Genomic DNA, 18,418 nt, shown 5'->3' with positions numbered 1-18,418 from the left:
CTGTAAGTAAATTTATTTTACATAAGATACGAGCTATGATGCTGCTAACATCTTCCAGCATCAGAATTTTTCCTTCGGAATGATTTATCCAGTTCGCAACTATACTTCTCTTTCCTTAACTTGACTTACAATCAATTATATTTTTGAAGGTGATGTTTTGTAGAAAATTGAAATGTTAGTTACCCGTTTTTCTCGGTAAAAATATATATCACTTTTTATGTATGTGAATACAATACACAGGGTTACGCAGGTTATTAATACTTCTATGTAGCTAGATGTCTGTGTACCTGCTCTTACCAATTGCTTATTACTGAACTGTGGGATTCTTCTTTCTGACACCAGTGTTTGTCAAGGTGCAGACGCACTGATGTACGTGGGTCCAGTCATGGAGATGTGCTTGTGTCTGTGGGTCATTTCTTTCTGAGGGAGTTGGTCACATGGGCACTGATCCACCTGTGTGAGATCAGAGCCTAAGCGTATTACTGGCAAATGTAATTGGATGTTGGACTGGTGTTGCAGTGCAATTTCTTTCAAGTGTCACCCAAGATTAACTGAAGAGCACGAACGTTGGAGGACATGTTAACTGCTGAATCCTTGGGAAATTGTTCCAGAGAGGAGGGAGTTTCAAATAATGAGCTAGGGACTATGGGCCATTACTACATATAATACCTTGCTCAACATAAAGTTCTAAAATGTTCCTCGTTGCTTAGTATAATTTATTTCCTGTGAAATAATTTGATTAAAAATAGTATCTATGTATCAATATGATTATTAGCTAACAGGTTTATATATCTGACTGGTGTTGTTTTCTCCTGATGAATCTTACCTAAGTAAAATAAAAGTTAGAAGAAGCATCTAAAAGGCAGGGTCTGTGTGATAAAATATTTCCCAGTTTGAATGAAATACTTCCATTAAAACTGCAGGCACTGAATGCTGTACTAGCAGTGTTTAGGCTTACAGTGTTTTAGGAACCTTGGGATTAGTGTTTATCTGTCCCATAAAGGATACGAATCATTTAGATTAGAAGTAATCTGATTGTATTGAAGTACAAATTATAGCACAAATGCCATTCAAGTGGGTTAAGTGACTAGGGTTGGTAAACACCATATGACTGCTGATTGGTCAGTGGAAGAGTATTAACTGAAAGATAATGATGGATTTTAATCCAAATCTCTAAAGCACAACAGCTGTAGTTCCCAAATGAGTTCTCTCTCTGACAGAGTTTTAGGACACTGGTTTATTTGTTCCCAACTATTTCTCTTGCACAAGAATTAATTTGTAAAATAATTTGTTACTCCAGTATAGAATATAGCTATTCCACATGGCTTTCTTTGAATTTCTATCCCGTTTTCCGTAAGCAAGATCACTATGATTTTTATGAACATTTAAGAAATTACAATGTTTTTCTTTCCTTGTATTGCAGTATGTTAGTCTGAATTGGCTAAGGAAAATCAGCTAATGTTCTACCTTGTTCATGGTTTTTTTGTTAGTAATAACTTAAATGATTGCACAATTTTAGGTTCTGAGTTAGATCTTCCCCCTATTATTTGTGCATGCCCTGAAATAAGCATGTTCATTAAAGGAATTTGATGATTGACTGAAAAAGGAAAGTAATCTAGCTTTGTGATTCTCTAGTCCATCTGTCTGGATTGGGAAAGTCAACAGCAGGAAAGATCAGATGGTCCCCTACGTTACTGTTTACAGTCCAAACATTCAGACATTGGAAGAAGAATCAAGGTCCTTTAGAATGAAACGGTTACGTATTATCGATGTTTGTACGTGGAAAATGCAAGTGGCTAGTTTCTCTCCTGTTCATGATTCCTTCAGATCATCTGAGTAATGTGCCCTCTAGAGATGTGTTTTGTCCTTTCTGTGCAGCCTTAAGTCCAAAAGTTCACATTATGTTGCAAAAGTAAGTAGATATGGTCCCTGTCCCTTGGATTTACAGCATAACTCAAAAGGCAGTTTGGAAGTCTCTTCCTGGTTACAGAAGTTATTGGAGGAATTAGCTGAATGGAGAAAATGTTTAGTGCACATGTACAGGAGCCCTTGATCATCTTTGTTATAACAGTCTGAAATGCTGTTAGAAAACCATGACAAAAACCTTGTAGCCTGCCTCTTCTTGCATTTGGATGCTATGAAGTCTATTAATTTGTTCTCATATAAATGCTGTAGACATTGCTTCTAGTTTGGGATGCAGTAATGTTCTCACTAAAAGCTGAATAAAACAGGCTTCCAGTAAATGGAAACTAAATTGCCTATTTATTTATTTACTTATTTTTTGCCCCCCAGGAAAAAAGCTGAATATTGGTTTGTGCATTGTGCATCCAGGTAACAGGTTGTCTGTTTTAGTGCTGCTTCACGGAGAGGGTAATGTGAGAGAAAGTGATAAGTGATATGATACCCATATATATGTGTTTGCTTCCATATGCTTGGCCCAACAGTAGCAGTGTTGTGTTGCACCTGCTCAGGGGATTGTGCACAAATTTGTCTCTAATACCCTTTGCAGGTGTATTTTGTCAAGTCTCTGAGCTCTCTGAATTGCTTTCCCATGTGATTTCCTGTAGAAAAATGAGTCTGTTTCTGTAGATGGAGCTGGGCTTTGTCTGTGCATTGTAGGTAAAAGGCTGATAAATATTTGAAAACAACCAAGTGTCATTTAATTGGTGGTTTGTTTACTGGCTGAATCACCATTTAGCATAAGTGGAATGAATTAAGATAGCTGAGGATTCTTGCTGTTCCTTTCCAGTTTTTAATTGCTGTGCCTATTGAATTGTGATTAAACAAATGAAAAATCTATTTCTGTATCATTTACAAGTATGTCAGTAAATGAACTGGTGATGCCTGAACTTCCTGATTTTTAGGGATATGAAATTCCAAAAGTGATGTGTCATTGTCTAGAATTCTGCTTTAATTGCTACCCTTGTAAGTTCAGGTGGAGATGGGTGCAGAGAGTTACTCTGATCAGGGAAAGGGAGATCCTAGCTTTTATGGAGAGTCTTCCTTAGTCTTAGTATAGAGGATAACAGAAGGGGGAAGTTGAGCAGCAGGGAGGAGGACATACTTCCTTTCTGCTACATTAAAGAAAAGTAAATGTTATTTGTTTCCCTGCACGTGTTGAGGAAGGAGGGTCTTTAAACCCACGATTAGCACTGTCCCAGAACAAGTGTCAGGATATTGCCCATGAACAGTTTATATGACTAAGGACAGATGCGATTGTTGATTTGCGACTTTGGAGCATCTTAATAGCGTGAATGGTGGGAGCTAAAGTCCCAGTGTAGAAGTGGCTTTAGACATGGTGCTAAATGATAAAAGCTAGGGTATAAGAGGACTAGATTTGAAGTTTTCTTTTTAAAGCCCTGTGTTTTCATCAATAAAAACAACAGCAGTACAGGACTTAACTAGTGTCTGGCTAAGGGAACTGAAACACTCTTGCTAGACTGCCAGAAATAATGCTGGCTCCAAACGTTCAAAAATCCTTTGTCAGGTCCTAGGAGAAAAATGAAATAGGTTTCTCTTTAATTCCCATCTAGTTTTCGAGTCTTTAGGGTTCTCTGCAAGGATTAGAGGGATATTAAAAAAAAAAAAAAAAAAAAAAAAAAAAAATAGAGTTCCCAGAGGGTTTTAATAACTGCAGGAACCAGGCTTAGGAGAAATGCCTAATGCTGCAACATGAAAATTTTGAGAGCTAGCAGCTGTGGACTGGTTAGTGGAGTGTCATAAGAAAGAGAGACTTCAAATTGATAAATTAGTTTTTCATAAGTGAAACTTTACAAGTGTTTGGTGTTTCAAAATGTCACGTTGATGTCAGCATAGGAGACATATTCAGCTCACTGGAATTTTTTTAAAGCAATAAAGCTGTGTTTAAAACTGTTTCATAGCAGAAATTGCGTTCGATTCCCTCGTATCAGGTATTTAGCAATAACTGCAGTACAGATGAACTAGATAAGCTGTGAAGAGTAAGTAAGGCCCTCATCAGTTGGGTGATCTACTGGAGCAATTGTTTATCACAAGGATATGATTTTATTTCCTAATAAAGTGTTCAGGAAGTTGAAAAAACACCTAATGTCTCCAAGGAATGAGACTGGTCAAGGGAGAGGTTTACTGAAACAGGGTATAAGAGTCAGCTTTACTGCAATGTTAAAAGTTGCAAAAAGCTTTGAAAAGTGAATGACTGGAGGGAAATATCTCATGAGACTAAACTGGGCTTTTTTGAAAGGGTAACTTCAGCTGTAAGTGCTAAAGTGAAAGCTGCTTGTTGTGCATCTCAGCATTTTCAAGTGAAAAAAATATTCTGCTCATACTTTCATCTTTCTGGGGGTTATATTTATTCAGAGGAGATTAATGGCCAATTTTCAGTGTGACTGCCTTCATCAGAAATTTATCCCTTCCCAAAATGACATTTTTATGGGAGCAGTATGTATGAATTTCTGTGAAAACTTCAGATTCCAATGTGATAGGTAGAAGAGTATTTATGTCTGTAAGGAGATTGCAAGACTGTGTTCTTGGCAGGAAGGCAGTAAAAGACTAAGGGCAAAGTGTGTGATTTTTGCCATATCTTTTTGGGTCAAGTAACTTTATTATGGTATTGCATTTTAATTACACTGTGGTTACGCGGACATCTTTTAGTCTGTGTGCTATATGGATTGCTACAGTAGTATGCATAGATTGGTATCTGTGGTCCCTGCAGCAAAGAATCTAGTATGATTTAAACTGACGCAGAACTGATGGTTTTGCAAACAGTCATTTGAAGGTGTGAGGAAACTTTGTCTGAGAGCACAGAGAAACTCCAACTTGTGCCTCTTGTTGCCTTTGGTTGCTCTTGTTGATGGGGTAACACAAACTGATGGATGTGTTTTGTTTTGTTTTTATTTGCTCAATTTCTTTAAATTTTTATTTACTAACATTCAAAAAGAGATTTAATGAGGTGATTGAAGAAGAACACGTAGCATTATTTTATGTAGTTTGAGTGTTTAATGGTCCCTGACTGGGGAGATTACTGTTTTCTGCAAACCATCCATAAATAGATGTGACAGGTGAAGGAAGTAAGAGGAACTACATGTGATTTGTAAAGCAGGCAGAAGAGGTCACACTGGTTCTGCTTTTTAATTGTTCTTTCTTTCTCCTATGTGTGTATAGCATGACAGTGCATGAACAGGAGAATGAAAGGAATCTACAGAGATATGGGGACAGGGAAAGAGCAGGAAAGAGGAGGTGGAAAACAGCTGTTCAAAAAGCAGCAATAGAGAGATATAAGGAAAGGAGTCAGAAAAAACATCCTGTCAGCAAGAAGGAAAATGCAAATAAAAAAATAAAATCTTCAGGCCAAATAAATCTGTAAGTTCTGCAGAAGTTAATCATGTTTTCTGGTCTCTGTTTCCCTCCAGTTTTCTCTGTGCTTGTGGGCTGTGTGAGCCTTTTGCTACTGATGACAGTGAAAATCCTTTGCTGCTCTCAGGGGTGTTAGGGGTGGGCCCTGCAGTGTCTTGTAACTCATTCTTGAGATTTACTGTTTGCCTGTTACAGCACAACTTACCCTTCTTCTGCTGGGCATTTTGAGAGCTACAGCCTCCTGACCTGTCTGATCTAAAATAAACTTAAACTAACCTAGCAGGTCTCAAAAACTTGACAGCAGATGGCACATGCTTTTGTTTAGCCCTGCATATAAAATCTTGGTGGGTGGTATCTGCCTTAGGACAAAATCAGCATCCCACCAGTCACCATCTGGGATGGCAGATGATATGTGGGACTGTCATGAATAAGCATTCTGATGTTTGTAAATGTCCGAAGGAAGACACAGCTTGTTAGCACTTGCAGTTGGTATGCAGTCAGCACTGCGAAAACCTCGTGTTATGCAGTATTCAGCAGAAAGAGAATTTGTGTATCTTGGGTCCCTCTCCATCATATGGGTGAGTATAAGGTGATTCTTCTTCCACAGTGTTTGATGGTGAACTTGCATGGTGCTTCTGACAGACCTTTAGTTATTGCTGGTGCAATAAATAAATAAGAAATAATAAATAAGAATAGCTCTTCTGATTCTTAGATACAGTGTCATAGGTGATGTTTAGATGACTCATATTGTATCATACCTGATGTTGATAATGAGCAGAAATTTGTGGTATAATACACATCCTTGTTTTAGCAGTGTAGGCTTAGTTAATGGGTGAAGGGAGGGTACAATTTCAACCCAAAGGTGTGAAATGACTTTGAAAGGGCACAGATTTTTCTGCTGTAGATGTGCATTTGTTTGTGTACGTGCATCACCCATGTGTGAGAAGGAAAAAATGGGAGTAGGTAAGGGTGATCCATGGGAATACACATGTACAGCTTCCCTCATTCAGCCTTTTTGTGGCTCTATGCACTACTTTGCCCTGACATGCGTATTTTGAGAAATACTGTTTAGATCAGTTGTCTTTAGTCCAGTTGTTATTTATGTGACAAGATCTTTATGTAGGTTATTTTAGATGGTAAATCCAATCAAGTGTGAAGTTCTGGGATGTACTGAGTACAAATATCTTGGAAAGAAGGAAACCTGTGCATCTGCCATGTAACTACTGTGGTTAAGGCATCTGGTTTTAAAGTGTTAAAGCACGTTTTATTTGCACCTGGTCTGTGTATCTGCTGGAAGTTTAACAAAATAGAATTTTCTTTAGAGGTTCAAACAGCTGACTTGACTGTTCTTTTTGCAGTACTTCCAGGATGCAGAGTATTAAAATGGTGTGGGGTTTGAAATGTCTGTACAGTTTAATGCTGTTGGAATTGCCAGTCATTATTTGATATAAAGCTTTTGGGGATTGGGAGAAATGTACTATCTGAGTCTCTTCAGATTTTTTCACTTAAGTACAGTATCCAAATAATATACTGATGCATGATTTATTAAAAACAACAACAACAACAAAACTAAACAGAATCCCACGTGAGTCTTAATTCAAGGGATACTTTTCTGTTTAAAAGTAAGATGTAAATGTTAGAGGTATGTCAAAAGGCTTTTCAATCCCAATTAATGCAACAGTATGGTCACATTTGTTGGAATGTAAAGGAATGAGAAGGATTTATCTTTCAAACTTATATAAGCAAGGGGAGAGTGGTATGGATTATCTGCAGCCTGGAAGCACATGCATATGCTATTTCTTGATCAAGGTGTGAAATACCGGCAAAAACAGTAGAAAGCTGCCTCACTCTTTATGAATCGAAGTGCTCGTTTTAGTGTGGAACAGAGTAGGTAGTCAGAATGGGTTTCTGCAAGCAGCAGTCACTAAAAGCTGGAGATGACCGACAGTTTGAGGTTAGCAGACATCTATGCAAGCCCAACTGGAATTTGAACAGTATCTTTAGCAATGCCAGGGATCTCTCTGTGCTTTGTGTCAGCACAAAATATGCTTGTTTGTGGCTCTTTTAAACACAGAAAATGGAAAGTGAAATGACATGTTCAAAGCAGAGCCAGCTTGAACCTTGCCCATTCCTGCAGATGACTTCAAACTAGGTGATCCCTTCAGGTGCTATTATGGGCTTTCACTTTACTAGCTGGGTGGTTCTCTTGACTGTAAATCTGAACTTGTTAATAATACAAAAAATATGTATCTTTACCTTTATATACTTAAAGGAAGAATAGCTTTATATATCTTTTCAATTCCAAACAAGAGTCAGTACTTATTTGGCAGCTGATAGGCTATTTAGGATTACTCAGCTGGGACCATTTCTTGAGAAGCACCTTAGGACTGGTCTTCGTGGCCACAGGCCAGGCTTGCTGTTTTGAACAGGGTTTTTTCTCAGATTCTTAGTACAGTCAAGCAAGCTGATGTGTCTCAGTCTCATGCTATATTTTTTTTATGCTGTTTGTTCTTTGTTCATGCTCAGCTATTAATTCCACATAGTCCTGAAAATCATTTTTCCGGTGTCCAAGAGCTTTTTCACAGTATTACTGTGCTCTATCCTGACTAGTGATTTTTTTGAGTACAAATTATACTCAGCTTCTAGTATTGTCAGACTTGTGCTATATGAACATGAAGGCTGTCCACTCTGCCTGCCTTTCTTTTAAGGCTTCCTTTTATGGCTAGGTATTTTTAAGAAAGGTAGAAAATGATTTTTGTTCTCTGTGACCAAAGCTTTATATACTTCTCAAATGTGATAATGCTCAGTCAAGATAAAGTAACAATCAGGTACAAGCACCCTGTGGGAATCTCCCATTATGTCAGTGAATTTTGATCTTTTTTCCCCACAAGTTCTTGCCTAAAACTTTTTTTTTTTTTTAAATAAAAATAGATGCTTCAGTAGAAATGCTTCTACTTTGAAACAACTTTCTAGATACTTAAAAGTGATTTACTTTATATGGAGATATTACATTTTGCTTAAAAAGATACTCTAAAACACCCTAAATCAATTTTTACTTAAACAAAAAGAAAAATAACAACAAAAGTTATTTGAACATGATATTGAAGGTAGATTCAAATTAAGTATTCTTTATTTTTTCATTCATAAGTTTGTTTTCTGATCTTTGGAGTTGTAAAAGCTGTCTAACTAGTGTTTTATATTGTTTAACTTAGATTATTTTTTTTCCTGTGAATGAATACAAGAAGAATCCTTTAAGAGAATACTTAGGTGCAATATTTGGAAAGACGCAATAATACAACTTTGTAGAATTCTAAAGATATAGGAAATGATCTTAGAAAATTCTTAGAGACAACATGATACGATATATTTTGTTAAATTGGTAATTGATTAAATGTTCCCAAGTTTTAAGTAAGCAGACTGTGAAAACAGGCAAAATTGGAATACAGGCAAAATTTAAGAAAATGCTTGAACACTTCATTTTTACTTGAGAAAATTCAGCAGTTTTATGATTTTGATCTACTTCTATAGAGGTGATGTTGTATTCTACTTTTAATTTTAATTTTTTTAACTGGCTGCTTGGCATTTTGGCATGTGAGATATTTTAATCCTGGCTTAGTTTGACAAGGAAGCAATTCAAGACCCTGGTCTATTTTATTTTTTTTCTTTCTTCCTGAGTCTTGCTAGAATTTCAAAATATTTGTGGTGTAGAGATTTGATAAAATATTGGAGTTCCTGAATGAAATAAGATCTAAATATGAACTGATAATGGCCATCAGCAATATTTGGTTAAAGGAAACTGAGTAGCGGCTTTCCTGGCAGGTCTATACTCTCGTAGACTCACAAACATGGAGGGAGAGATTAAAAGCTCTGTGTAACTATAGGTTGGATGTTTAAGTATCTACACATTCTTCCACAGTTAGATAAAAATTCTTAATAAATCACATATTAAATAATCAAATTTAATATGTGACCGTATTCCCAATAAGTAGGTAACAACTTGTTCAAATGGTTCATCATTGTGTTATAGTGATACAGGAAAACCATTTACTCTTGTTGTAGCTCAATCCAAGATTGCTGCCTAGATTCCAGACGTGATTAGCCTTCTTGGCAGCGATCAGATACATCATTTCAGGGTGGGATTAATCTCTTTGAACAATAAGATGTGTAAATCTATTATTGTTCATGTCAAGAAAGACAGAAATCTGTAAGTAAGGGGGCTAAAGAGGAAAGCTTGTAATTAGAAGATGCTACCATCGTGGACAGGTGCAAATGTAGTCAGTCTATGATAATCTATACCCAGAGTGATTTTCATTTACTGCAGTTCAGCTGAGCTCTTGGTCCAATATGGTAGGTCTAATTTTAGGTTTCCTTGAAGCGGACAATTTCAGGGCTGGTAGAACAAAGCAAAAGAGTAGCTACTTGAACGCTTTCCATTTTATGAATTACCTTGTACTGAACAGCTAATGTTTGTGTTGAGAAACAACCATCTGTTTTCATAGTTTAAAGCGATTCTTGTTCAAATGTTAAATATTCTGAAATGTGTTAATGTAGAGGCTGTCAGCCATTTGTCATGCCACACCATTCAAAACTGCTTGTACAGTAACAGCAAACTGACTTCTTATTGCCACTGATAAACCAATATCAAAAAACTTGCTGGCTGAAGCCAGATTTAACTGTTTGGTTGGTGTACATGATTTACTGCTTATTCTTTAAGTAATTCAAGGAATAAAAATGTATTAACTCTTCTGAACCATCCAGCTTTTACTGTAGCTTTGAAACAAAGCATTGTGTGCCTTGTGAGCAGGTGAAAGAAGAAATGAAGAGTTGGTGGGTCGTACAAGCTGAGATAGTAAATAGCTTGACAGACGGGGATACTGCAGAATGTGATGCCTCCTTGAGGAATTTCAGAACACGACAAAGATAAAACATGGCAGTTTTTTGTTTTGATTTGTTCAGAAAGAAAGAGGAACAAGCTTTCAGAAAGCAAACTTGTCCCTTCAACATATGGGAGATTTTTCAAGGTTGGCTTCAAAATAGTCTCTAGTGCTTTTTTAACACTGTAGGATACTGAACACAAGGCACTATGCATATGCTGTTCACCACAGTATCCCAATAGAACTTGTTGCCCAGATGGTGCAAACCATATGCCTCTCCATAGCTTATCTGTGTTTAGGAAATACTGTCTAAAAATCTAAGAAAGGTCATAAGACTTCTTCAAAACCATTCTAGTGAGTTCCTTTTAGACAGTACTCCGGAGATATTTGATCTGGTAGGGGCTTTTTATTGTTTGTTTTGAGTGTTTTATGGCAGCACTGAGGAACTATGCTACAGAGTGAGACCACAGCTTAGGCACAGAGACTTGGCTGTTCTGTCTACATAGATAGCTTTTCCTCATAAGAGGTACTTACAAAGTGTACAGCAAAGGCTGCCTTGATTCTTTTATTTATCTTTTCTTTTCTTTTTTTTTTTTCTTTTTTCTCCCCACTTGTCTGAATGAACCTTCTTGAAAATGTAACAATGTAGACAGCCAATAATTTATTTTTTTTTTTAATATTTCTTTCTTCCATAACTCATTAAACTGTTTCCAAAGGCTGACGAAGAAAATTCTCTTTGCTCTATGTGAGTGGTTAAAGTAAGTTTTCTATTTTGCTTACCTGGCAGAGATCCACACAGGGCTGGTATTCTAATCATATTTCTAGCACAGTGGTTCTTTGAAGTATGAACTAATTAGGAATGGGCGCTGCAAAAGTTTAGACTAGTGCTTAGGAAAAGAATGCTTGGTGTAACCATCACTAATTCATTAGGATAACCAAAAGCTTATTTCCTTTGAGTAAAGATTTGCACATTCTCACCTACAGCAGTATGCTATATATAATACTTTTTTGTAGCTCCACTGAAAGCACAACTCTGCTTAAAAGTAAATTAGCTAAATTGAAAGGCTAATTGCCTTGGGCTTCAAGTATAAAGAACATCCATGCTTAGATTTCTTTCCCAGCTGTAAGAGGCTGAGAAGATGTGGTTTCAGAAATCCAAACAGGGTATCTCATGACAACTAAGAATTTTAATGTGGTGTCATAAATCACTAATTTATTCTTGCTGTGGTATTGCTTGCAGAATCTATTCAGACAGATCTGCTCTTTACACAGGATAAAGCATGATGGGGAGAAAAGTGCTTAGTTTGGTAACAACTGAGTCAAATATCTAAAAGCTGTTATGCAAGGAAACAGTATGAATATGACTTTGATCAGAGTAAAATGGGGTTTATCTGGTTTGAAATAGAAGAACTTAATGTCATAGAATATCCTGAGTTGGAGGAAACCCAAAAACTTCTTTCTGAAAGAGAAAGGAACAGAATTACAAGTACATGTGAAGGATGAATATGTCATATGGTCCTCTGATGAACCTAGATTTTCTGGATTAATTGAATGTATTCTAACATACATAGATGTTCTTTGTTTCCTGCTTTTTTCTTGTTTTCAAGTTCTCCCTTTTCAATTTTTAATTGGGTCTAGTTCTCTAAGTAATTGAGTAAATACAGCTACAATTATATGGCTCTATCTTTGTAAAGTGTGAGTCACTTCAGGGTGATTCATGGTATTGTGCTCTCTTAAGGGGTATTTTAATTTGTGCTTGGCATCTATTGACTGCTGTTGAGACTTAACAAATAGTGGGCTGTATCCAGGTTATACAAAAGCAGAAAATAAATTACATCTGTTAGTCTTAAATGAAAGCATTAATGGGTTATACGCTAAATAATCAAGTTTTAAATATATGTTGACATTTGAACTATAGCCAGTTGCTTTTAAAATGAAGCTCTTCTGTTGCCTTACACAGAGCAGAGAATTTAAGACCCAGATTCAGGTGAAAGAAAGAGAATGTCAGTATGGAGCTGAGGCAATTTGCAGGACTTGTAATAGTAACTGAAAAAGGGTGAATTCAACTGTTTTTAGGATCCAGTCCCTGTGATCAGCTTTGTCTAGGAAAGGTGCTAAAAATGTTGGTCTGTTGAAAGATTAAAAACAAAATAGCTTTCTGGAATGACAACACTATATGTAATTATGCATTTTTATTATTTTGAGGGGGAGGGGCACAAGGGCTGAATATGGTGCAGGTCTAAAAGCTCACAGTTTTTTTTATATTGGTGCCCGAGTTATAGAGCTCACGCAGATTTGGTTTATGTGTTTGGAACAACAATCTTTGTGTCTTTTAAGTGATGATTACACATGTACAGGTGCTGCTCAGAAAGTAATGCCTCCTATTTCATTATTGGCCTGCAACAGCAGAGGTGGATGTTGGAGATATGTCAGTAGAAGCTAAACCTTCTCAATGGTATTCTGTTACGCTTTGTTGCCATGTGACAGAAGACAGCAATCTGACAAAATGGCATCTGACTTGGAAATGCGTATGAAGCAAAGGTGTGTCACTGAATTCCTCCATGTGGAAAAATTGGCACCCACTGGTATTCATCGACTCTTGCTGAACATTTATGGAGACCACATAGTGGAAGTGAGCGCAGTGAGGCAGTGGGTGGTGCATTTCAGCAGTGATGACAGTGAGATGAAAGGCAAGCCATGTTCTGGACAGCCATGCATATTTTTATGAGCACAGCATGCAGGCTTCTGTTCATCGCTGGCAAAAATGCATAGCTGATGGTGGTGACTACACTGAAAAATACTATTTTTGTAGCTGAGAATTTGCTCTATCAAACAGTGTTATTGTGTTCTTTGCAGCTGTTCTACTTGCCATGGAAATGAAATGGAAGCACTACTTTTGGAGCAACCTATGTAGATTGGCAGTATTTTGCATGTAGTAGGGAAAGCATATTTGCATTATAGAAAAGTTTTGCTCACTTACATTACTGTTTATAGCTGAGCTAAATGTAGGATTAGCTCTCATAAAACTCATTAGGAGATGCTGTATGTAAATGTGTATAGATACATCTTCTTTTAATTATAGACTCAATTATTTTGTTTGAAAATCACACATTCTTTAAAGATCTATAAAGTGTTTTCTGTAAAACTCTTATTTTCATGTAAATATTTATGTAGAATTAAATGTGAACATAAGCAACTGGTAAATTTGACCAGACTATCACAGATGTACAGATCTGTGGTTGTATTTTGCCCATACAATAATTTCCATCGTTTCCCACTTTTAATAATTATTTTTTTTTATTTAGTCTTAAACCCAATTCTAAATTCTTCAAAATCCCATAGATAATAATTACTCTATATGGACTTTTTTGATTTTGTGGAGCACGATGATCATATAACTTCTCTTAATTCTCAGCTCCCTGACTGTAGTCTCAAGTAGCTGCCTCTGTTACATGATAATGTTAGTGAGCTGTGCAAAAACCTGAGATGCTAAATGGCCCCATTTCCTATCTGACTCTTGGTGAGTGAGAATAAATACTATGCAGAACTCTTAGAATCTCTGTAGTGAAGTCTTTTTTTTTTTTTTTTCCCCCCTTAATGGAGAAGGGGTAAGAAAAACTTCCTAGTCACTTGAATTTACGCAAGTATCTGGCAAACATGGAGGTTAGGTTAGGAAGAATGCAAAGTTATTTTTTATGATATTTGGTTTTGTATAAGTTCTTCTACAAGTTTCTTCCATAAAAGTGCAAGGCATTCAGGTAACCTTTCTTTAGAAGTCTTATCTCCTGGGACATGCATCTGCATTCATGTTAAGATTCTTATGTTGACTCAGTGTCAGCTGTACCTGTATTTTAGAGCCAGGACACTTCAGCAGAGATTTTTAAAGGTGTTTTTTCCAACCAAAACTTTAAAGAAGAAAGGAGATAGAATTTGAAGACAGATAGGACCTTTCAGGTAATAATCTTTTTTGTCTTTTGAGGGTGTGGGTTTTTTGTTTGGCATTTTGTGTTGGTTTTTTTTTTGTTTTTTTTTTTTTGTTTTTTTTTGTTTGTTTGTTTGTTTTGGACAGGTGTATATACCACAGAAAATGATCAATTAAGGTAGAAGATATATTGTATTAAAGGTGCCTCTGCTGTAAAGTCTTGCTGGATATTTGCTACCATCATTTTTACTTTGTAAGAGACTGGACAAGGCTGCCTGTATGGAAGTACCTTTACAAACTGCATTTTACAGATGTCAAATACTTAACAGGACCTACAGAAATGGCCAGGAGTTGAGCAGATCTCTCTGAGTGATTTAAGAGAAGAAAGGAAGGTTTTTTGTGTCTGTTCCTGCATGTTTGCCATGTGTTGAACCATTCTTGGCTGCTGGACAGGTTGGGAAGATGCCTGCATCAGATTCTAGAGGTGGTGTACTTCCCCAGCTAGTCCCAGAAGCCACCTGGGTGCTCATTCAGTGCATGTATGGAGTCCTTTTGGTTCATCGCAGCAGGCAGGAGTGTGGTTTCACCTGATTATATCACACCTTATTTGAAGTGCTTTCCTGTACCAAATGTTCAGGTCTCACATTTCAGGAAGAGGAAGGCTGGGATTTCTGTGTGGGAACAGACTTCTGAGGGTTGGTTGGCTCTGGTCCCTGGCTGCATGTACTGGTCCTCTCCAGCCATGGACCCATCAGAGCATGGAGCTACATGTGCTCCTGCAGCCAAGCTGGAGATGCTTGGTGCAGGTACTGGTTCTAAAGTGCTCTGCAAATGCTGCTCCCTGCAGCTGTGGGGAGGTTAATGCTTCCTGCAACCAAGTCACTTTTTAATTTAGACAACTTTAAGCTTTGTTATTAACTTTAAGCCAGTTATTTTAAGATTTCAGCTTGTGATTTTTAATTCTTAAGTAGTAACAAGATACTGCTTTCTGTATTCCTCATTTGTTCTTTATTAATGTAGACAAGATGGTGCTTTGTACTAAAAGCAAGCTTAAAACTGTTCTGTTTATGTATTTGTTAGTTCTCCTTTTGTTTTGTGTGAAGATGGGTTTTCTTGCTGGGATGTTACCTTAGGGTGTAGATTCTGTGTTCAAGTCCTTGCTACACTCTTGCTCTTTCTGGTTATGTCTACATGAAAAAACAGTCTGGGTCACCTTGGAAATGTACTTTTGAAGATCTCTTCTCATTTTTCCCCACTCACTTTTGCTTTGGTGTGTCTTGCATAGCGGTCTCAGACTTTGCCAAGTGAGAGGCTTCATTGTTTTTGGGTGAAACTGAACTGAACTGTGCAGGCCAGGACTGTATGCATCCCATGTCTCAGCAGCCTAATTCAGTGCCACGCTGCTGTTTCCCAAAGTACCCCCTTGTCAGATTGCAGTGCTGCTGGAGGCCCTCTAATCCCGCTGTCTGCACAGAGCATCTGTTCCTCTGATCCCGGATACATACCAATGCAGATATGAGCCTCTGCCACTTTTAAATGTATCCACACTTATGGTATTTTGTAAAGAGCTTAAAATTTACTGAATTGCTTAGGTAGTTATTAAATTGCATATTGAATCGCTACTTGCTTTCGGCCAACACGGTTATGAAATCTCTGACAACCTGAGTGTTTTTGTTACTAGTTTCATTATTAAATCTTTTTTTCTAAAGTTAGTAGAATTTAAAGAACAGCGTAATATAATTTATTTATATTTTCCCACAGCTTCTTACTTTAGGGAATAAAAGCTAGAGCAGCAGCGTAAAAATAAAATAATAGAAATCAGAAAACAAAGGGCGCAGGGGGAAGTTATTTATGGTTTAAAAATGCATTGAAAAGTAACAAATACCAAAGCTCTGAGCAGATTAAATTTTCAGATGAAAATGTCATCTAAGCTCAGCGGAGTGAAGGATCTTGGTTGCTTGCCTTGAAATATGATACTTATGCTTAAATGATTTAGCGTGACAGCCTAGGTTTTCAGGGTCCACTTCTATGTGTTTTAAAAAGCAATTGGGTACCTGCAACCTGCAATAATGTTTTTTAGTTTTAATATTTGATGTACATCTTAATGAATGTACTGCTTGTGTTTTTTTTTTATTTGATGACAGAGCTGAGAGCTGTGTGAAACAGATATGTGACTACAAACACTGTTGACTTAGAATACAGGAAGAATGACTCATGCTTGGGAGGAGTTTGTACAAATACTAGCATTTTAAGCATGGGCTAGAGTAAGGAATGCAATGAAGTACTCCATCCCTCCGTACAAACAGCCCTTTAAATAACCTTTAAAAAACCACTTGTGTACCTACAGCCTACACATCTATATATTTATATGTATTTTATATTTCCATCTTGTGGGAACAAAGCAAAGAACTGGTTCTTCGTTCAATGTAGTTCATTTACTGTGTTGTGGATTTATTCTCTAGGAACAAGTGCATGTTTCAGACTCCTAAGTTTTTGTCCAGGAACTGCCATTTGCTATGCATTTGCCTAGTTTTCACAAGATGAACTTTTAGATGGCGTTTCTCTGTATGATAATTCTAATAATAAAGGAGTTGAGAGTCTGTTACAGATATCTATGTAGATTGATCTATCATAGGTGTCTTAATGCTTGTATGAGGGATGAAGTTTTGGGTATAAATAACAGTGGAAAGTGTTCATTAGGTTAATACAAGCATTTTACTGCCTTCTAAATAATGATGAAAGAAAATCATTGTTTAAATAATTGTACTTTGGGCAGCAGTTAATACTATGGGCACAGGAAATTCGAAAGCTTTGGAATCAGTTTGTAATGAGATAGAGGAAATGTATTTGCAGTGTGTCCAATGGAGGACAATGGATGGTAAAAGATCTGGAACACAAGTCTTACGAAAAGCAGCTGAGGGAACTGGAACTTTTCAGTCTGGAGAAGAGCAGGCTCAGGGGAGATTTTATCGCTGTCTGCTATGACCTGAAAGGAGGTTGTGCCAAAGCAGGAGTCAGCCTCTTCTCCTGGTAACTAATGACAGGATGAGAGATTGGCTTCAAGTTACACCAGGGGAGGTTCAGATTGGAGACTAGAAAAAACTTCTCAGAAAGACTGATCAGGCACTGGAATGGAATGGAATGCCCAGGGAGGTGGTGGAGTCACTGTATGTGGAGGTGTCCAAGAGATGTATAGATGTGGTACCCGGGGATATGGTTCAATGGACAATAATGGTGGTTGGGCTAGATGATTTTTGAGATCTTTTCCAACCCTAATTATTCCATATGAAGATGATCTTATCCTCTGCTGGGGATGTAATAATGAACCTGCTTTAAATCAGAGAGCTTGCAGAACAGAGTTGTAAGTTGTCACTGGGCATGGACCCAACTACTTATTTCTTGTCTCTGAGGTGTGTCACAAATGCATGCATTTCTCCATAAAGAGATGCTTCTATAATGTGGAACCTTATGTATTGGAATTGGTGGTTTGTTTTACTTCATTCTGAAGACAAAAATACTGATTTGGTATTAAGCATTACTAATAGACTTCCAATAACACTTTAGTTTTTGTTCTGTAGGTATGAAACGTCCGTTAAGTCCTGACCGTGTCTTTGAAGATGGGATTATGAATCAGCCAGCTGTTCTACGGAGTTCTGAAGAAAAAGGATTGAAAAATGACAGACAAGACTATCAACTAGGCAAAGAAAAAAAGAAGATACTGTTTTCCTTCTGCGAAGTGTGCAATATACAGCTGAACTCTGCAGCACAAGCTCAAGTTCATTACAATGGCAAGTCTCACCTGAAAAGAGTGAAGCAGCTAAATAATGGAAAGCTCCCTACAAGTACAGCTCCTGGCACCTTGTTTCCAAGTACAAGCACAGGTATGTGATCAGTAAGAAATGTTGCATTTTGGACAAGAAATTTAAGGAAATTTTTAAGCCATACCTTTTCCAGCCAGCATAACCATTAAACGCAATAGAGAATAAAACTAGCAATTAATATTTTGTCATACTGAGAATTATTGGTGTGTTTCCTCTCCTGTGAAGCTGATTTTATTTAAGCAGTATTATGTCAGTGCATGATTATGACTGGGTTGGGCTTTGCTTAGTAGAGATGCATGTAGTGGAGTCATGCATTTGTCATTCATGTTTTTCCCAAACAACGAAGTTCTGGAAGGATGTTGTATGCTCCGGAGAAACTTCTAAGAAATATACTAGTAGGAAAGGAGGAGAAATGCAACTTTTAACAACCTGGCCCTTTAATCTTTTCTGCTTTTACTGGTCTGAGTTTT

At 37.2% G+C, this 18,418-nt stretch overlaps 1 protein-coding gene across 7 annotated transcripts in view; it reads left to right on the top strand.

The window, feature by feature from the left end:
• Positions 1-18,418, top strand: part of ZNF385B (zinc finger protein 385B) — a 153,823-nt gene that overhangs the window by 14,498 nt on the left and 120,907 nt on the right. For 5 of the 7 annotated variants that reach the window (XM_072342213.1, XM_072342220.1, XM_072342214.1 and 2 more), the window contains exon 2: positions 17,706-18,008. In XM_072342213.1, coding sequence (XP_072198314.1) covers positions 17,708-18,008 — 301 coding nt within the window. In that variant the 5' untranslated portion in view covers positions 17,706-17,707. Of the gene's footprint in view, positions 1-5,764; positions 5,910-17,705; positions 18,009-18,418 lie in introns of those variants that run through there. The other 2 variants (XM_072342221.1, XM_072342211.1) reach the window with 2 other exon arrangements.

The sequence above is a fragment of the Excalfactoria chinensis genome, chromosome 7 (genome assembly GCF_039878825.1).
Source record: "Excalfactoria chinensis isolate bCotChi1 chromosome 7, bCotChi1.hap2, whole genome shotgun sequence".
In the NCBI taxonomy this organism is placed as follows: Eukaryota; Metazoa; Chordata; class Aves; order Galliformes; family Phasianidae; genus Excalfactoria; species Excalfactoria chinensis.
Note: the sequence above shows the minus strand (reverse complement) of the source record. Positions and strands in the feature narration are given on the sequence as shown.